Source organism: Thamnophis elegans, chromosome 2 (assembly GCF_009769535.1).
Source record: "Thamnophis elegans isolate rThaEle1 chromosome 2, rThaEle1.pri, whole genome shotgun sequence".
In the NCBI taxonomy this organism is placed as follows: Eukaryota; Metazoa; Chordata; class Lepidosauria; order Squamata; family Colubridae; genus Thamnophis; species Thamnophis elegans.
The window spans coordinates 44,765,693-44,787,517 of NC_045542.1; the positions used below are offsets into that span (position 1 = coordinate 44,765,693).

At 39.0% G+C, this 21,825-nt stretch overlaps 2 protein-coding genes across 2 annotated transcripts in view; one reads left to right on the forward strand and one right to left on the reverse strand.

Annotated features, from left to right (window-relative positions):
- On the reverse strand, nt 1-8,897 carry TSPAN10 (tetraspanin 10). Its single transcript, XM_032238997.1, has 3 exons — nt 8,889-8,897; nt 3,757-4,352; nt 1-716 (listed from the first exon to the last, which is right to left on the reverse strand). The coding sequence occupies exons 1-3, from the start codon at nt 8,895-8,897 to the stop codon at nt 386-388; spliced, it is 936 nt and encodes a 311-aa protein (XP_032094888.1). The 3' UTR covers nt 1-385.
- A 4,079-nt stretch (nt 8,898-12,976) lies between these two features.
- The window catches only part of NPLOC4 (NPL4 homolog, ubiquitin recognition factor), a 53,868-nt gene continuing 45,019 nt past the window's right edge, over nt 12,977-21,825 (forward strand). Inside the window, exons 1-3 of the mRNA XM_032210241.1 lie at nt 12,977-13,080; nt 16,632-16,712; nt 19,139-19,251. Of these exons, the coding sequence (XP_032066132.1) occupies nt 13,066-13,080; nt 16,632-16,712; nt 19,139-19,251 (209 nt within the window). The 5' untranslated portion in view covers nt 12,977-13,065. The remainder of the gene's footprint in view (nt 13,081-16,631; nt 16,713-19,138; nt 19,252-21,825) is intronic.

A 21,825-nucleotide genomic window follows, 5' to 3' on the forward strand; every position in this document is an offset into this window, starting at 1 on the left:
AATAACCAGCATGCAAGTGCAGGGGAGCCTTTACCTTTTACCTGGATTGAAAGTAGTTCCATATCAAAATCAGGAATGAATGATTTTGAGATATTACTATGAATAATGAGTTGCTAGATTTATAGGGAAGTAGCCTGGGTGTAAAGGTCATCTGCTACATTATTCCTCTTTTTCTGACCACAGAGTGAAGAGGTGGTAGGAGTTATCAGAAAACAAAGGGAACTAGGAGAATGGGCAAGATAAATACATGTGAAAATCTACTTTTGTCCCCCCCCCCCGTCCATTTTATCCTGAGTAAATTAACTAGTACAAATGATATTATATAATACTTTATATTGTATTCCTCAAAAGATTATGAATACATCCATCTCTCCCAATAGGAGAACTAATGCGTGCCCTCCTTCCCACTATAATGCTGAGTCCGAGCAGAAGCAATGCCTGCCAGGACCTTAATGGCCAGAAGCAGGCTACCTACTTCGATCACAACCAAAACTACAGCAAAGAAGCCTATTGTTCCTGCGTGACTATTGAGCCACTTGTTTAACTGGGGAACACAGCCTCCAAGATAGATGGTGCTTTGAACTGCAAACTCCTCCATGCCCAGGGTGCCAAAGCCACACTGGGAATTCAGGATGGTACCATTTTCCAGTGGATTCAGACAACACGATGCAGGAACGCCACAGGCTTGCACACCTGGAGAAGTGCAGTTAAAATACCTGTTAAGTTAAAAAAAAAAGGAAGAAATGTTTCATTCTTAAGTTCATCCCAAGGCGCATCTCCCAGGTTTTTTCAGTATCTACTTCGTCCTCCCAATGTAAGCCAGATGATCCCATGGCCAATCTATCTGTGAATTCATTGGATCAAGATCTATATATGCAACAAGAAAGTACCCCCTACCCCATTGCTACTGGGTTCCAGAAAATCTTGAGGTAACCTAGCACAATTCATGCAGGATTCTATCTGTATCTCAGTTTACCATTTTCCCTCTTCATCTAATGGATAGTTTATCAAATCAGCTGTTAGACTGTTTGCTAGGACTGAAGCCTGCTGCAGTGACTCAAGGAGTGGTAACTACAACTATAATATCTCCTAAACTTTGAAGAACCAATAATGATGGAAACATGGGAAAAGATATGGGTAAGAAATGTAAAATTTACGCAAGCCCAAAATCTGAGAGAGAATTTCTACAAGATGTTTTATAGATGGCATTTAGATCCTAAAAAATTAGCTTGTATGTATCCGAACTTACAACCTAAATGCTGGAGAGATGATTGTGCTGATGCTACGTATTATCATATATGGTGGACTTGTAAAAAGGTCAAAGCATTTTGGATAAAAATATGGTAGATTATGCAAAATATTTTTAAAAAAAGGATAAAGTTTACTCCTCAGTTATTCTTGTTAGGTATAATTACAGACTGTACAGTTATAGAGACTACTTTGATCCTGAATTTAACGACAGCAGCAAGACGGTTGGTGGCGCAGTACTGGAAGAAGGAAGAATTGCCTACTATTCAAGAATGGACGTTAAAAGTAACAAATTTAGCAGAGATGGCTAAAATATCAGCATATCTTAAGGATCACTCAGATGAGAAATACAAGCTGGAGTGGAGAAGATGGATTGAGTACATTCAAAATAAATATGGGACTAAGAAATTTCAGTTAGCTTATGAGTGGTTGAACAAGGAATGTTTCAACTTGTCTAAAGTTAGCTTTACAAAAGGAGAGTTAAAGTACAAGTGAGGGATGATGCTAAAGTTAGTTAGTTTATTTTAGCATATGGATATGGTTGTTAAATGTTTATACCCTGTATTTGCTCTGGGAAGTTGTTGGGGGGGGGAGGGGGGAAGGGATTTGGGGTAGGGGGGGAGGGAAGATAGATATTTGTAAAACTCTTTAAAATTTTCAATTAAAAAAAATCTCCTAAGCAATTGGCTTGGGTCAAAAGTCCTAACTACAAAGACTTGCATTAACCAAGGAAGTCTTTGAACAAAAATGGGCTGAAACCAATTTTACCTATCACCTAAGTGACAAAAGAATAAGCTTCCTTGTGATATCTACTTATGTTTGGTTTCCAAACTGACAAGACCCAGTTCTGATAACAGGCCCTGAGTTCTTGAGATAGTGAAGTAAACTGAATTTAATCTCCACCCTCCTGTGCAGGGTGAACATGCAGCTGAGGTTGTTAAAGATGACTGGGCCAAGAATGTGTTCACAGGCCTTATGTAAAACTCTTTTGCAATGAACACTGTTTATTTCTACTATTACTGTAACCAGAGATAATGCATTAGTCAAACAGATTAGGAATTATCTAGAGTATCTAACAAGTAAAGATGAAAACATATCACAGTGACTTCCCAATAAACAAAGATACTAATATTTAAACAGCATATATGGCTGAACAAAAGACTGATCCAAAACATAGAAAATGGGAAAATACCTAAACCAAAAAAGCTACAGGTTTGATTAACCATTCTGTTCCAAGCAAAAGTGGAGGAAATACTGTTGAAGCAAAAAAGAGCCAGTCCTTAATTATCACACTGTTCTGTATCACACTGTTCAAGAAAGGCAACAGAAGAGATAATGGGCATACCTTTATGCATAATGAAAACAAAGACTGTTCATAGCACATTTAACAGGAAGACAATAATGACTAGTGCTATTATATAAAATGTTGTTTCACTTGAAGGGGCAAGAAAGAGATTCCTGTCTCAATCTAAGAAAACTAAGGATGAGATGAGTAACCTGAAAACCTATTGTAGGAAGTTAGTACTCATCCCTCTCCTAGGAAAATGAGATATTTTAGGGGATATTAAAAGGGCAGAATATTTACCCTAAAAGGGAGGCAGAAACTCACCTTCCCTTTTGTCAATGGGTCCTTAAGCCTGAGGCAGTCTGTTCTACATTGACAACCAATCAGAATACAAGCTCAAATTCAATAGCCCAGAGAGGGCATAAAACCATGGGACTCTCAGCATCTCTGCCCTTATTTTCTTCGAGATCTTCAAGGCATGTAATCCCTCTTTCCCCCAGGATCTCAAACCATGTGGTCATGTCTATCATCAATAAACCTTCTTTTGAAGCAACTTCCATGAATCCAATGTCTTTTTCTCCACTTGGAACTGAACCCAGAAGGACATTTCTTCCAATACTATTAATAGTGTATAGGATTCCAGTTGTTATGGGCATGATCAGAGAGGATGGACATCACATTTCAACATATGTGGGGAACTACCATGCCTTCTGTTGGAGACTAAGACTAACCTGTCCTGGGAGATACTTTTCATCATAATGTGCAGTTCTGTTTATTTTAATTCTACAGGAATGCTCTCTTATATTTCTATCCAGAAACAATACAATACCTTGCATAGTTTCTAGATGGAAATATATAGAAGCATTCCTGAAATCAAACAGCAAACAGAACCATCCATTCACTCATATTAATTATACAAAGCTGGCTTTGGTGTGAGACAATCCCTTGGCAGCAAAATTCCAGTGATAACATTAATTGAACAATTTAAAATGAAAATAAAATTTACATTTTCCAGATTTCAGTGCTACAATTTGCTCCCCCACCCGTGTGTGTCTGTGTTTGTCTGTCCATCCATCCATTGATTCATCCGTACATCCATCCATCATCACTCCATCCAATCTTATTTCTAGACTGCCACGTTCTCCAAGGATTAAAGTTATACTTTACTGCTTTCACACACCTATCTTTGGAAACTGACAATATAGGCCAAAAAAATTACTCACATATTTGCTTTCCAATCCAGATAAGACTTTACTCCACAGCATTGGAGACCTGATTGAATTTCATCCATAATGAACTGGAGATCTAGGTCATCCTGGTACTGTAACATGGCCACCGTAAGAAAATTTTGCAAGGAAGCCTTGATGTGTTGTCTCAGAGAAAAGATGACGATTCCTCCCAAAACTTCCAAAACCACAAAAATTATTATTCCTCCAGTAAAAAGCTTCAGAAGAAAGATGCTTTCAAAGAGGGCTCCTGTACAGCCCAAAAGGGATATAGATGTAACTACTAGTCCCACTAATGCAAAAAAAAGCATAGGGTCACTGCCCAAATTTGTTATTCGTTCACTTTCCAGAGATTCCTTCTCGGAGAGCCCCCAAATTCCTATGGCCAAAATGAATAATCCTATAATGGAGAAAATTGTGTTCCAAGTAAAGGTCAAGCATTTAGCGCAGTGGCTAAATGAATCCAGAGGAAGATGGGAAGACTGATGAAGAAGGTGCCATTGTCTTGCTTGGTTCCAAGAAGGACCACTTTCTTGTCCATCAGGGCTCAGAGGTGTGCCTTGTGCATTATATGTATAATACTTGTGATCATTCTAATCAGCACAGAAGAGAATCAGAGAATGGAAATTATATATCAAAAATAGGAAACATGCATTTTTTTCCTACAGTATTTGAAAGGCAATACATAACTGGAAAATTCTGAAATATGTTTGTGTCAATTTTCAAAATTTAACATTTTTACAATATGACCGGACTATTAAAAACAACAAGATTCATTCCTCTATTCCACTATATCAGCATCCAAGATGCTTGGGACCTCATGGAGATTAAGCATATCATTCAAAACATCTGGAATCTATGGCATGATGTGGAAACTATGGCCATCCAGATGTTTCCTGACTTGAGTATGGATTTAATCCTAATTGCTATGGACAAAACTGAGTGTAATTGGTATTACGATTCAACATATAGTCCTCAACTTACAATAGTTTGTTTAGTGACTGTTCAAAGTTACAACAGTAGAGTGTTATGACCATTGCAGCATCCCTGTGGTCACATGATCAAAATTCAGGTGCTTGGCCACGGTCTCATATTTATGATAGGTTAAGTGTCTCGGGGTCATGTGATCACCTTTTGCAACCTTCTGACAAGCAAAGTCAATGGGGAAGTCATATTCAGCCATGTTACTAAATTGATAATCACAGTGATTCACTTAATAAGTGTGGCAAGGAAGGTCACAAAATGAGACAAAACTCACCTAACTAATTTCTGAGCCCAACAGAAATTTTGGGCTCAATTGTGGATGTAGGTTGAGGACTACCTGTACACTGAAGGAAATATTTTTTCTTCTCATGCCCTGTTGTTCCATAGAAGAGGAATAGACCTTCTATTTATATTGATTTCTGATTTCCAATGTTATTTACTTATGGTATGTATTTTTGTACGCTGCCTGCTCTAGTGATTCTAGATGGACTATGGTACAACCTTAAGAAAAAATCTGAGAAAGAATACAATATTTTTTTTCTGAAATAGTTTACATAAAAAATGGAATTTCTAGCATTTTGCATATTTTAAAAAAATGGACATATACCTTTATGGATGTCAACCAGATGTGGGTTGCTGCCGTTTTGGCCTGGATCAGCCAAACCAGTAGCAGTGGCGTTGGGAGGCTCCGCCCACCCGCCCAGATACTTCTGCATGCATGCAGGAGCTCGCCCAAATCGGTAGTAAAAAAATTAGCAACCCACCTCTGATATCAACCTATTATCCGACAGACAGACTATTATTCTGAGAGAGGAGCCTAAATACATCAGTGGTTGGAAGTACTGGCAATGCTAATTTGTTAATCAAGATTGACCACTTGGTAGAGTGTGAAAGATTCTTGCCCTGGTGAGATTAACTACACCACGTGATAGGAATGCATTGTGTCCAGGTAATCCATGGAAAAGAGAACTGTATCTCTTTAAAATGAGAAAACCATCCTTGTCTCATTACATTAGTCCATTCCACCTGATTAGGCAGGGAATGTATGTTGCAGACCTCATTAGTTAAAGAAGTCGGAATGGTGGTATCCAAAGAGAGCCTTTTCTGCCATTGCCCCTGTCCTAGGAAATATTCTCCCCTCAGAATTGAGGTGGGCTGCCACCCTCCTGGCCTTCCAGAATGCTGTGGAAGCAAGGCACTGTGCAGTGGTGAAATCTAATCCCCCCCACCTTTTTGGGTGTGGTTGGTGGTGGTGGGTCATGTGACTGGGTGGGCATGGCCAACTTTTTTTTTCACTTTCAGCTATTATTATTTTTTTAGCTTTTTAAAGTATTTTTCCCCTGCCGGTTCAGGCAACCTGGCAGTAAAAAATGCTTTTAAAAGCTTAAAAAATAGCTTACGATGATCGTGTGACTCAGCTGTGAACCACACAATCGTCAGAAACTATTTTAAAAGCTTTTTAAAGTGGAAAAAAAGCTTCTGATGATTGTGCAGCTCACAGCTGAGCTGCGCAATTTGCGCAAGCTTTTTTTTTTGCTACCAGTTCACAGAACCAAGGAAAATGGTTCCTACCGGTTCGACCAAACCAGGCCAAACCAGGAGGATTTCGTCTCTGGCTCTGTGGCTTTGCTTGGAGTATACAGAGGAATACATAGCTATAGGGGTGATTAGCACCAAGAAAGCCCTCCCTTCACCTTTTAATTAATTTTTAACATTGTTTTTAATCATCCTTGCCTCTTTTTAACTTTTATCAATTGTTGCTATGCGTTAATATTTTATTCCACACTGCCCAGAGTTCCTCTGTAAGGGAGGTGGGCAGTTCTAGAATGCGATTAATAAAATAAATAATGACCATTATAAGATGCAAGAATTTAGAAGGTGAGTTTTATCAAGAAACAGTAATAAAAAAAATCACGGAAAGGGGTGGGCATGCTGTCATTTATAAACAAAATACAAAGATTTCAAATGAGAAAAATGACTTAATGATGGCATACTATTGTACATAAAATTCTTTTAAGATGTCACTTCCCACTTCTGAGAAGTGGGGGTGAGAGGCATGGAATCAGGGTGTTGCTTCTCAGTTGCAGGGTGGGTATTGTATTCTAAGAAAACCTTCTGGCATAGATAAAATTGGCCCTTCTCGTTAATGGCTTTCAGAAGGATATTAAAGACCAAATGTTTTTGAAGTACATTCTTAGTTAAGTAGAATTCACTGTGTTTAAACTATTTTATTTATATTGTCTTGTGTTATTTAATTTTATGATGCATTTTTCCATTTATTACCATGTTTTCAAACCAAATTAGCTGCAAGTCACCAAATTACCACAGAATATAAATAAGATAAATATATAGCAAATAGTTGTAAGGTGTTCCCATGTACCCATATACCCATAAATGTTGAAAAGACAGAAGAATGGAGTGGTTATAACTGTTTGGTTATTTGGGTTATTTTATTCTCCTGGCTCTATTTTTGGAAGTCAAAAGACAATAATCCCCAACTCCAATGTAATTTTGAACAACCAATCAATAAATAAATCCCAGTCAAGCAATGGTGGGTTTCAAAAATTGTTTGAACCTACTCTGTGGGTGTGGCCTCCTTTGTGGGAGTGGCTTGCCGCCCATGTGACTAGATGGGAGTGGCTTGCCGCCTATGTGACCGGATATGAAGATGCCGACGACACCTGTCAGAACCACCTTAAATTACCTCACACACAGCACTGGCATGCATAAGAATATGATGTAAACTTGTTTTTTAAAAGGCATCTTTGGTTTGCATTAAAACAACTTCAACACACGCAATATTCTGATTGCACCACAAACGCAGTAGTCATCCTTACCTTTCACAGAAGCACTGAGTTTTATAAATATGAGCATGACAGTATAGAATAATCATATCCAAGGACCAGTGGTGGGTTTCAAAAATTTTTGGAACCTCTTCTGTAAGTGTGGCCTGCTTTCCGGGTCCACTGGTGGAACCTCTTCTAACCGGTTCGGTAGATTTGACAAACCGGTTCTACTGAATAGGTGCGAACTGGTAGGAACCCACCTCTGCAGTCAAGGAAACTAATTCAGGTAAATGTGCTTTTCCTTAACTATGATGATTTTGGTGTATTAGTAAACATTGCCATGGTTTAGCATGTTGTATAAATCTGAATTATTCAGAATTGCTGCTTTAGGATAAATATTTGATGTTAAAAATCTTAAAATCACCTGGAATTGTTTAACAGAAAAAGTTAAGTATATATTTGATTTTAGCTTTGATTAATATTTACTCTGGCTGCATAATTTCATTCAGCAAATGTGTCCCCGTCCTCCCCCAAAAAGTCATGGATAAGAGAAAAAGATACTGACACAATAAAGTACAATTTGAACTGAAAAAGGAACCATTTTAAACAAGTGAAGAGATGCATTATGAAAATTTGGTGGTAAGGTTGACACGTATAGATAAATGTGAAATATAGCAAAAGTAACATTGCCAAGAGCAATAAACATAAAATGGGACTGCAAATAACTCTTTGTCAGCAAATAACCATTTTTAATTTAAAAAGTTACTAAAATAATCAAAGTAGAAACAAATTTCCCTTGATCCTTTTTTAAGGAACACTTGTAAGAAAGCTAAGATGATTCAGCATATTTATCCGTTAAAAGTGCAATAAAATTCACTGAGATTTTACTTTTAATAAATATATTTGCTTACAATTTATTAATACTATTTCTTATTGGAGACTGCTGCAGGATGGATTAGAGAGTTGACACCTCTGAAGCATTGCTGTCACACTTTCTTACGCCTGCTTCTTAGGCAACAAAGAATAAATAATCTCCCAGTTAAAAAACAAACACAACTGAAAAGTAGCATCATATGCCAAGAACAAAGATTCAGGATCTCCTTGGATAAAAGCTGAAACAAGCCCAATATGTAACACAACTCCTTGTTATTACCTCTGATAGCAAAACTTTTATTTCATCTTCTCCAATCTTGGTGCTCGGAAAGTGAAGATACTTCAAGAAAGAATTCACAATTGTAATCAATTTCTTCATATTTGATGTACAGCATGAAATGGATTTGAAATGATTCCGCAGCTCTTTGGAGTAGCCAGATAACAGTCCAACATTCATGTATGAGGAGAATTTTGGCATAGACCTACCACAGTCATACTTGCATCATGTGAGAAATCACATTTCTCAGCTTAAAAAGATTTGCTTTGTCTCACTTGATGTAAGTATATTCATTAAATAGTAGTATATCATTATGCCTGTCAGCTGAGTGCGTAGTACTGTATAACTATTTATGTGAAACATTCAGACGGGATAGTTAAGGTTTACAACGCATAGGAGTACAAATAAAACACCTTTCTTTCAATCTTTAAAGCAGCTGTATCTTTTGCAAAGCTCCCAGGCCTAAGTTATTTGAAAAACTGCTTCCAATTATTTCACATACATTTCAATGCTTTGCTTGACCTTTATAATTATATACAGAGAGATGTACAAAAATGTGGTATTGCGGTTGCATCAAGGCCTTCAGTAATAGATATCAACATAAAAAGCTCATTTACATTATATAGGCATTTACCTTAATACATAATGTTACGGTGTTCCAGGGCAAGTATATTATGAGCAAGAGGCACATTTAATATCAAAAAGGGAATGTGCACAAATTGTAAATATTTGGCCTGAATCCACTGAATAAAATATGGCTTTAGATGTGAATTTCCAAATTCAGTTGCAAATTTTCTGAATGGCTGAAACCATTCTCCCTCACCCTTGGTTTCCTATCTCTAAAGTAATAGTGATGATGTTTCACCCTATTATCAAGAGGTATATTATATGAAACATGGTTTTGAAAAACCTTACAATTACAGTAATTTCAAACTGAATAGTGAACTGAATATGTACAAGGCTATACAGTATCGCCAAGAATCAAGGTAGCTTTCTCCATACCTACACAATCCAAGAGATTGTGATGTGCAGTGCAAACAATATATTGTGAGTGGCTACCATTGTCATGTACATTTAAAAAAATGATAACTTTTGGGATATTTACAAGAGGGCTTACATAGTATTTGCAAACAGGTGTGTAAAGAAACAAAACCTGAATCTGCTAAACCAGTGGTCCCCAACCTTTTTATCGCCGCGGACCAGTCAGATGAGCCTCCCTCGGCCTTCCGGACCGGCGGGTGGGAAGGCGGCCATCCTGGGCGCGCGTTCCGCAGGGCGGGGGGGGGCTTCCTTCACGCCAAGGCCGACAGCCCACGAGGCCGCCCCGCCTCCTCCTTGGCCGTCGGGGGAAGGGAGGGGGAACCGACCCCGCGATCCGCTCGCTCGGGCAGCCCTTTTTCCTCGCTGCAGTTCGGCGGGGGAAAAAGATGGCCCTGTGTCCTACTTCGGGCGGGCGGGCGGCTGGCGCGGCGGAGGCCGGCTGCTTCCGAGGGGGTGGGCCTCCGCGCCGCGCTCCATGAAGGGAAGAGGGGGAGAAGGCGGGCTGCGGCCGAAGGGCCCCCGAGAGCCCCGCCAGCCTGACACAAAAAGCGCTGCGGCGGAGGGGAGGGGCGGGAGGCAGGTGACACTCCAGGAGGGGGGGCAGAGCTGCGCCGCGAGTCTTACGTAAAGCCCCCCCTCCCCGCCTCGGCGGAGGAAAACATCTCCCACCTGGGTGGGGCTGCGTGCGAAGCGCCTCTCGGAACGGCAAAGCTCCCCAAGTTCCCCCGAAACGGCCGCGCTGCGCCCCTCCCCCCCGCAACCTTAGTTTCTCCTTGGGAGGAAAATGCAGCGCCGCCGCCCCCTCCTGCCCCCCCCTCGTCATTCCACGGGGCAGGCGGGCCGGGTGAGTCCGCGGACAAAGTTTCGTCTCCCAGGCAGCCTCCGCCAGCAGCATCCCAAGTTCGGGCCGAGGCCGAGGCCGCCGCCGCCGCCCCTTCCCTCACGGGGCGAGCAGAGCAAGAGGGCGGGGGGGGGGGAGATCGGGCCTCCCCTCGCCCCCCCAGCCCCGCACATCTGGGGCGGCGGGGGGGGGCAGAGAAAGGGCGCGTTCATGAGGACTAAAAAGTTGCAAATATGGCCCCCGGCCGCTGCAGCGATCATGGCCCCCGGCCGCTGCGCGGCCCGGTGCCAGGTACTCCACGGCCCGGCACCGGTCCACGGACCGGGGGTTGGGGACCACTGTGCTAAACCTTTACTAAGAGGAACAATACAAATGAGTAATTTAAACACATTTACCCGGAACTAGATCAGTTTAATTAGTTTGCAACTATAATTGATATATATGAGTAGTCTATATTATATACTGATGGCTGTAAAATTGTTTAGAGAAATTGTATCAGATTTTATGAATCAGTTACAACATACCAATATCACTGTACATCATAAGTGTAGGGGCGCAGTGGCTAAAGTGCAGTACTGCAGGCTATTTCTGCTAATCACCAGCTGCCAGCAGTTTAGCAGATTGAATCTCACCAGGCTCAAGGTTGACTCAGCCTTCCATTCTTCCGAGGTGGGTAAAATAAAGACCCAGATTGTTGAGGGCAATAGGCTGACTCTGTAAACTGCTTAGAGAGGGCTGTAAAAGCACTATGAAGCTGTATATAAGTCTAAGTGCTATTGCTATAAGTGTAATGTTCCAAAGAATAGTTTGAAAAATGGTTTGGTTCCACATTCATTTTTTTTCAGAATGACAATATATTGCAAATGCACACTTTGATCAGTGTTTCTCCTTCCAATAATAGTTAACATTCACCTATCACATGTGGGTTATTTTGGGCTTAATATGCAATGTGAATTCAGCCAAAATGATTTGCAAACAATGGCTTATGATTGTGTTTTATAAAATGCTTCTGATTAAATGTACTATGGCTTACCTAAATATGTATATCAAGCCATACACAAATAAAAAATAATGATGACTACATAACTATATTTCCCTTATTAATATAGCAGTTTCACTTTTATGCATGCACAGAAAACAATCTAAATGTAAAACAATTTATCTAGGTATAACATAACTTCATTTTCAAGGGCTGCTGAAAGTATCTAGATCTGAAATTAAAGTAGCCATACTCATGCATCACATTAACCTTTTGTCTTAATCATAGTTTGTTGACACACTACAACATGAATCATAAACATGAGTCATAAACCAGTCGCAAGCTACAAAGGTTAAATTCATTCATCACAACAGAATGAAAATATAATGTGGCTTAGTAAGATAACTCATACATAATTCTGACAATCTTATGAGGAAGGATTGATCTCCATCCATCCCCAGACAAAACATGGTCTGTCTTGGTTGTGGCTTATTCCCCAAACCAGGTCAAACCAAAAAAAAAAAAAAAAAAAACCCTTTTAGTTTGATATTCAGCAAAAAAATTTGGGTGCTGAACTGGTAGTAATGCCAGCAGAAACCCACCCGGTGCAAACTTATGGTAAACCGCTCCAAACTTGACTGCAGAAAATATGACTTCAGTAACAGAATTGTCAATGCCTGGAATCCACTACCAGATAATGTTGTTCCTTCCCCAAACCCCCAAAACTGGGCAGCTTTAAGACTTGTGGACTTCCGGGAGTTGAAGTCCACAAGTCTTAAAGTTGCCAAGTTTAAAGAACTCTGCCTTAGACTGTCTACTATCGACCTCATCCCCTTCCTAACAGGTCTTTAAGGGGCATGCATAAGTGCACCAGAGTGCCTACCGTCCCTGTCCTAATAATCCCTTGTATTTGTATCCGTTTCATGTATGCAAAATCATGTTTATACATATGTTATCTAATTCATGCTTGATTAGAGATAGATAGATAGATAGATAGATAGATAGATAGATAGATAGATAGATAGATACGCGCCTCTGACCCGAATCCCACGGGGGGGGGGGGGGAAATCTCAGACCAAAAGTCTGTAGAGATTCTCAGTCATCCAAGCCATGGTTGAAAAGGAAAAAACAAACAAAGAAGGAAGTCCAGTCGCCTCCTGAAAAAAGCTTCTTTGGAACTCTCTGATAAAACCAGAAGCCACTAGGCCAGTGTTTCCCAACCTTGGCCACTTGAAGATGTCTCTGAGAGTTGAAGTCTGAAACATCTTCAAGTGGCCAAGGTTGGGAAACACTGCACTAGGCGGAGCCAGCGAATGGGAATGGGAAAGAAAAAGGAAAGAGAGGGGAAGGCTGCGTCTTCTTCGGGGCGGACCTTTTCTACCCGGAACCTTGTTGCTTCTCCTGCGCTGCCGGGCGGGAAACGGTGACGCGGCAGTATTGGCGGCGCACGAGCAGCGGGGAGGGCGAGTAAGGGGCGGAGCTGCCGGAGCCGGGGCAGGACGAGGGTCGGAACGGCGGCAAGGATATGGCGGAGACCATTGTAAGTTCGGCTCGTCCGAGGGGGATGAAGCCGGGGAGGGGGAAAGAGGGGGGTCTCCCTCTTCTCTCATCCCCCCGGAGGGGTTTCCCCCCCCCTCCGGTCTTTTGTCATTGTAAAGCGGGCGTTGGGTGTCTCCCCACTTGGCTTCCCCAGCGTCTGCCCGGCTGGGGGCTGACAGTTCTGCCTTGGGAAGATGGGAGGCACCAGCCCGCGGTGGGGTTTATTTTCCTGTCCCGTCTTCTCCCTTGCCAGGGTTGTGGAAGAGCAAGGGGGGCCTCCCTGAACGAGGGGAGCGCGGGTCTGCTAAAACTGAAGATGGGGGTCCCCCTCCCCACCTTCATTGAGTGTTGAAATATGGGCTTCTTTCCAGAGGGGGGAGAACTCAGCACATCAGGCTTTCAAGCCAGTTTCGTTTATATATATATATATATGACTGACTTAACATTTTGGGCTCTTTCTCCTTAGGGCAGGATATATGCAGAGTTCGAAAATTAAAAGCTGAGATTTCGTTACAAACGCATCATAATAATATAATTCTTTATTGTCAGTGCATAACATATGTACAATGAGATTGGTTGAGCTCCCTGATACATAGAATAAGAATCTATCTCTAAATATTTTTTTCTCTTGAAATACCGGACTACTTTTCCTATAATCCCAAGATGATGTGTTCATAGGAGTTGTAGTCTAATACATTTAGAAGGCAACAGAAACTTGGAAAAGCTGACAAAAGTTTCTGTAACTTTTTCCCCCCTTTAAAACTAATTATTTTGGATCTAGGTTCAATATTAACATTACTTGCAATAAATTAAGATAGCTACATCCATAGGATATATGACTTCCTGCCCACATTCCCTTAATTATTGTATTGCTTTCCATGCTAGACAGCATGAATCATGTGTATCCCAGTGGATCACTTGTTTGGGGTTTTTGACAGTAAGAAACTCCTCAGTAAGTGAAGCTTTGGCTATGCTAGAACTACTTCAATACTTGCTTTATATTAACAGCATTTAAGAAGTATCTTCAATGTTTTCCTTATCTGAATTGGCAAAGATGAAAAACCAGTCCCTGTCCTTTATGATCAGTGAAAAGGTTTAGTTAAGGCGTACTGAAGAGAAAGCAGGTCCTACCACGGTTAAAAGTATATTGCACTGCCATCTTTCCTTTCTATCAGATTTTATTATAATAAAGAAATAGATAGAAAAATATGTTATGTATAGCAAGACCAATCCAAATTTTAAAATTATCTTTTGGCAGCTAAGTTTGTATAATATTTCATAAAATTCGACAGCACAAGTTTTAATAAAGTTAGGTCAATTTGCCTTGTTTTATATTAATAGATAGTTGATCTCTTTGGTCTTAGTACTGGCTACATTGTATTTGGGTCACATTGATACAATTAGTTATATATTGCAAATTGCAGGCAATTTGAGCAACTTAGGCGGTAATCTGTAGCCTTCCATCTCAGCAGCTAGACTATACTATGAATCAGTTTGATTTAAATTCTGCTTTTAGTTGAATTTAATCAGTATTTTGATACAGGGCTTTACAGAATCTTTAGTTTACTTTTAAAATAGGGTGCCAATGTGGTATCCTTTAAGTCACTTATACATCCATTCAAATTATATCTGATTTCTTTTTTACCAAAGTTTATACTAAATTTTCAATTGTCATTATTAATTTTAATAATAGAATTTATTTTAAACTGCCAATAACCATGATATGTATAATTACATGAACATGTAATGGATTATTGTACATTTCAAAGTATAACTATGGGAGATTATATAATTTTGAAATAAATGCTATTTGCTATTTTTCTCCAAATTTTAAGAAAAACCGTAATTTAACTGCTTACTATAGTTCCAAAATATCAAAATATTACCAGTTGGTAAATATCTGCTTATCCACATCTGGAAATTGCAGTCTATCAGCTTTTCTTTAAAGTATTTTTTTAATTATACACCAATCTTTTAAATGTTCCTATTTTAAAAATACAGTTTCCTCTTGAAATTTGTACCCAATAGAAAGTGAGTGTGTACATGTGTATGCACATACATTACCTAGTTTTAAAAAGATTTTAAGATTTGGACATTGTTCAATGAGATAATGAATGGTTTGGCATGGTCCTAGGATTAGTCTTTTAGCTGTGTCTCCAGGTGGAATCCTAGCTGGAAGTATGGAATCAGCACTTTGAGGCAAAGGAGTTGAGCTCAATACAAGAGCATCTTTACCTTTTAAAGACAGAATTGCTTCACCATGGTGCTGTGCTGCAGTGTAGTCAGATCCAATTCATATTCAAACTGAAATTACCTATGCTTATTGTAATAGAATTATCAAGAAAGCCATATAGAATTGCTTCTTTGAATTAATACATTTTTCTAGAACCACATGTTGGAAAGCTATCATATTAAAAAGTATTTCAAACATTTTATAGGACATTAGCATGTGTGAATTTCCACCATGTTTAATTCTTTCATTGAAGTGAAGTGAGCCCCAATTAATCTGTAAAATCTGCCCTTAAACTGCATCATCTTTCAAGTATAGATTTGAACTCTGAGCAGTGGCCTAATGTAGGATATAGGGTTGTGCACATTAATGCAGCTTGTGTATGTTTTTAAATTCTGTAAGAAGATATAATATAGTCAGTGGTTGGTTGCAGGCAGTACGCCCCAGTACGGGCGTACCGGATCCTGCCTGGAGCACCGGATACAGTTCCGGTATGGTGCTCCGGAGTGCCCACCCACCCGCCTGTTCTCCTTACCTATATTTTAAGCTTTTGGCACTTCCGTGCACACGCATAGTGCGTATAGCGTCTGTGCAATGCTCCACTGAGCAGCTGGAGCGTTGTGGAAGTTTGTGGAAGCATCATTTGATGCTACAATGCATGTGCGCTTCACACACATGTCTGTACACGCGTGCATGTGGGTAACTCCAGGGCCATTCCAACCGTACTGGTTGGAACGGAATCCGGAACCCACCACTGAATATAGTATTTAGTGCTAAATGTTGCCAAAAACAAGTTGGTCTCTTATCAAAGGTAAGCTTGACTTCCTCAGTAAATAGACATTATTCTTCCTGTATATCCCACAGAATTGGTGTGACTTTTCATTTTAATGAAGATGGATGGCAATTTTCCTTTAAAATGAAGCATGCATGCAATTAATGATGCAATGTGGTGTAATATTATTTTACCAGTCTGAAAAGCTCATGAAATTTCTTTATAGATCTGAATTAAAGCTCTGCAATTTGTAACTTAAAAACTTAAAATTCATTCAATGTTTTTCTAATATTATTTATCACTAGCTGAAGTAATGAAATTAATAGTTAAGTGCAATCCTATTGTACAGCTATTAATTTCGTTACTTTGGCTAAGTATATATTTTTGACAAACAAATTTTTATATGTTAAAAATAACATTCATGAAATGTTACATCTCTTACATATTCTAGAGTCAGATTTCTATATATGCTCTCTTTTCTTTTGCCTTAATCATGAAAATTTGATTATTTTTGTTTAGCTTTTTCCTAAATCTGTAAAATTCCTTATAGATAATCCGTGTCCAGTCACCAGAAGGAGTGAAACGTATTACTGCAACAAAACGAGAAACTGCTGCAACATTTCTGAAAAAGGTATTCTGGTTTTGGCATATTCTTTGGGCTACCCTAAGATAGTAATAGAAGTTCATCTCACATTGGTTGAATAAGCCAGTCAAAGCATCTATACTGTTTAGTTTTTGCCCAGAAACTTTTGGTGATGCATTTTCACTTTGAATTTTCACTGAAGCTTTATCTGGATTCAAAGAGAGCAAAGACATTCCAGAATCTCTATTGACACTGCCTTTATAAGGCCAAATCAGGCTGGCCAAATATCTCTCTGAATAACTTCATCAGATAAAATTTCAAAACAATAAGTTGGGGAAGGGTCACATTATGGTGTCTACATCTGAATGCAGTGTTAAATTGTAGTATGAATGTCTAGAGAATATAGTGTTGGCTTTATTTTGAACGTGCCCTGACATGTTGCAATGAATTTCTGTTGAAGGATTGTTTTAAACTGTTTGATGAGAAAAGATCTGGTGTGATGAATTACAGCATCTGCCAGTCAGATGTTGCAGAGCAAAAAAGTTGGTCTCCATGTTGAGAGACCATTAGGATTAATGCAGGTAAGGTGAATAGAATGAGAAACAATTATTGCATTCAGAATTGCCATATTAGTTTATTCCTTTAACATTCTATAAGTGTTATGTAGAACGCCCATCTGCACTTATAAGCATATGTAGTAGGAATAGGATTATATTACATTCTGCAGAATTTAATTCCTAATTCTGAGAAATGTACAGATAGGCCTATATATTGTAATTATTGTAATTATGACTACTTGTGTAGTGAGAGTGAGTGTCATATAACTGGTTAAGGTACTGGATTAGATGCAGTGAGACTTTGGTTCTAATCCTCCCTTAGGCACAGAAGCTAGTTGGGTATCTGTAGGCCAGTTACACAGTCAGAGCTGAAAATAGGCTCCCTGAAAATGACTGAAGGACATACCCCTTGTCACATCATACACTGATGGTTTCACCATATTAAATCAGCAAGCAGGGTAGAAATAAGCAGATTTTGCAACCAAAATGAATAAATACTAAAAAGAAAAACATTGACAGCTTATTTAAGAATGTAAGTAACCAATACAGCATATATCATAATTTTTGATTGAAAAAGTAATTGTATTTTTAAACATACATAACTTTTAAGCACTACTTTCAAAGTAATGCCCATGTTCATTTTAATAAAATAAATAGTTTAAAATCATGGTGTAGTTATAACTTAAAATTGAAATACGAGTAGTCCTTGTATGGTCGGACCCATAATTTAGCCCAACATTTTTGTTGCTAAGCAAGACATTTGTTAAATGATTTTTTTTCCATTTTACGACCTTTCTTGCCACAGATTTTAAGTGAATCAATTTATATTGTAAATTAGCAACATGATTGTTAACTGAATCTGACTCTCCCTTTTGCTTATCAGAAGTTCGCAAAAGGTGATCACATGACCCAGGACACTGTAACTGTCATAAATATGAACCAGTTGCCAAACATTTGAAATTTGATTATCTTACCATGGCGATGCTGCAACGGTTTTTAATGTGAAAAATGGTCATAATAATAATGGTCCATGTTGTAATTTCGAACAGTCATTAAATGCTGTAAGGTGAAGGCTACCTGTACAGCTGTACTAGTAAGGTTCCTCCTGATTCTACACTAAACATCAGAAGCAATAGGAAAACCATGAAGCTTTTTGCTGACTCCTGAGAATCTGAAAATGTATGCAGTGAGGAAGAGCCCATATTTTTCTGATGTAGAAAAGGCACTTCCCCTAATCCATGATGTTCCTGAGCTCCATGTTCTGTTCAAAGAGTTCATCCATGTTGTGTGTGGATAGGATTGTGGCAAGCATAAATTTTGCTCAGGCTGACCATGCTGTCTAGGAGTTGTTGAATCCTAAAATAGAAGGAATACATTTAGGCAAAAGAGCCAGCTGAGTTTCTGCAGAGAACAAATTTCAAAAGTATATTGATAGCCATATTTCAATTTAATGCCACTTATTTGGATGTCCAACTTACAAATACCCGGCTAGCTCTAATGAGATTTTATACTGTGTGTATTTGGATATATTGTGAAGCAGTGAATGTTCTTACTAATTTACTTCTGTATTAAACTAGAGAGAGAGAAAATGTTGAAAGATGTGAGATTTGTTTGCCCCCTTTTTCTACCAGTTTCAGCTGGTGATTTGATTAATCTGGTTGAAGCAATATGTTTTCCTCCACAAATGGATTAAATATAGTTAATCATTAACATTAGCAATCAGGCTTTGTTTCTAAAATCCTTCCTTATAGAGCCTTAATTTAAATGTGAACAAATAATTCAGATGTACTGGAGATTCTTTGAATAGCTGTTATAATGTAAATATGATAAATTATGTTCACACTTTTGTAAGATTTACAGTCAGAATAATACTCTTTTTATCTTGATTTCTACCAATAAATTAATTTGTTTGTATAGGTTGCAAAAGAATTTGGCTTCAGAAATAATGGATTTTCTGTGTACATCAATAGAAACAGGACTGGTGAGATCACATCCTCTCCCAATAAATCCCTCAACTTACTGAAGATCAAGTAAGTATTCAGTAAAATATTGGGGCTACACTTGGATTAGAGTTGATTGCCGTTATGTTTTGACAAGTCAAGAGACTGTATTGTGATATCTTTATATGTGTATCTGTTAAATATTTTCCAGGTTCTATTTCTTTTATGTATTGTTATGCAATCCAGCTGAAACAGTTTTGATATTGCATTATATGTATCCAGTCAAAATACTAACAAACAGGAAAATAAAAACTCATCATCACAGAGCTGCCCAATCATCAAACAAGTAAACACCATCAATCCCTAAATGCCCATTGTTTTGCAAAAGTCTGTTAGGGAGAGTACCAGGTATACTTCCAAGGGCAAAGTGTTCTGGGATTTGGAGGCCACAAAAAGCCTTTCTTTTTACCCTATGACTCTTTGTATTCTCATAAGGGTGGAACCTTGAACATCATCCCGTGAATTCAGGAACTAGCAAATTCTGCCTGGAGGAAATGGTTTCTAAAGTATCCTGGAACAAACCCATATAGAGTTTTGTAGATTAAAAGCAGCATTTTAATTGATTTCAGAAACCTATTAGCAATCTATATTGCAGAGAATATAATTACACTGTCATTTTGGCTGCTGCACTATCAACTTCTGAATTATCATCAAAGGCAGCCCCCTTAGAGCACATGTAAACCCAAAGAGTATGAATTACTCTCACCAGGGTTTCCAGGTCTGAGTAGGGTTGTAACTGGCTCATCAGCCCCTGCTGGGCAATATCTCCCAGTTGTAGTGTCCATCTGTTGCTCCAGCAAAAGCAGGAAGTCCACAAATACCCAGAAGCTGCAGACAACCCTGTGCAAAGACAATAATGAGGCCATCTTGGTATTTCTCAATAACTAGTAAGTACATATCACTAGGATTTAGGGTTATTTTTAGCCACCCAGACCCTCACAACCTCTTGGCTTTAAGTTAGAAAGTGATACACAATTGAGTTACTATCAATGAATTGGTGTTATTTCTTCCCAAACTGATCAGTGACCTCTCCCAAAATGTGATCCAATAATATATGTAGGCAGACCCAGCCTTAGCAAATGGACATAGAAACTTACTGCAGACGTTAAAAAACAATGCAAAAAGAACCAAGCTTTGGAACACCTATACTGGAGCAACCAATAGGCTTGACTGCTTCTTCTCTTCCACTGCTAATTGGACCTGGCCAGTAAATAAGAGGAGAGCTGCTGCAAAGTAAGCCCCCCAATTTCTGCCTCCTGTCGAGGGCCTAGCAAACTGCTATGGTTGATGATTTCAGAAGCCATTGAGAGGTCCAAAAAGATCAAGAGAGGCACACTCCAACTTTCTAGGTCCCAATGAAAGTCTTCACCAGAGCAATTAGCACTACTACTCTCCCACGTCTAAGTCTGAAACTTGACTGACGACTCAATTCTGAAGGGATGATCTTTAATAATATTCTCCAGAAAGGAGCATTTGGAGACTGAGCAGTGGTTTTCCACCATGCTGGATCAAGATATAGCTTCTTTAGGAGGACACATACCACTTTAGTAGTATCTTCACTTTCCTTTAAAGAAACACCTTGTTGCGCATGCCTTACCCGCTCTGCCTGAAGGAACCAGGAGGGAGAGGGCTCCTTCTCAAAAGTCCTATTTATTTCCATTGGTGCAACTGTGACATATTCAATTGGTTTGCCATCTTGCTAAAGTATGAAGTACCCAGACATGTGGTGGATTACTTGAGATTTGTTTGTTTTACAACTAGAGAGAGTAACCCCATATACAACAGGTTGGACTCCAAAACAAAATTATCATCTTTTCAGGATACTTGCATATGTATTTCACATAACACAAATAAGTCAGCTTGGTTAGATGGATGAATTGTTTCTCAGAAAGTAAATTGTTCTTTAATAGTTTGAAGTGTTTGAATGTTTCAAGCACTATATTGGTAGAAAAGAATTTTAAACTCAAATAGGTTACGCAGGCATTCACAGGGCATCTGTCTGTCCGTCTATCAAATTTATATAGCTATAAAAAACTAGGATGGCTGAATGGAATCTTGTCAATTAAACTATGTCTTAAGCCGGAAACTTTCTTATTAGGGATAATAGATCAAAAAATTTGCAAATCTGACCAATACCTCCTAGTCCATATTCTGACAGCGTCAAGGATTGTTTACGCACAGTGCTGGAAGAGTGAAAATGCCCCCACCAACACTATGGTGATGAATAAAATTTTAGAACTAGCAGAAATGAACAGATTGACGATGCGAATTAATGACAAAGAAGATACAGACTTTTATACAGTCTGGGAGAAGCTGTACAAATGGCTTGATGAGTCAGTGAAGACTTAGACACAAAAAGAGATAGCTGACTAACCTAATACGATTAAACCAATAACTCAAATGAACAATATACAACAACTGAGAGATAAGCGAAAGGAGAAATGTATCAGGGGCGAGAACCCACCGTCGAGCAAGTTTGTTACACTACAATGTTGGGAAAACTTAAAAAAGCTGATAGGAAATCCGCTATAATTACCTGCATGAAATTAGCGATTAAACTTCATTTTAGATGAGGCGAGAGGACTTATAATCCCTGCCTCTTCA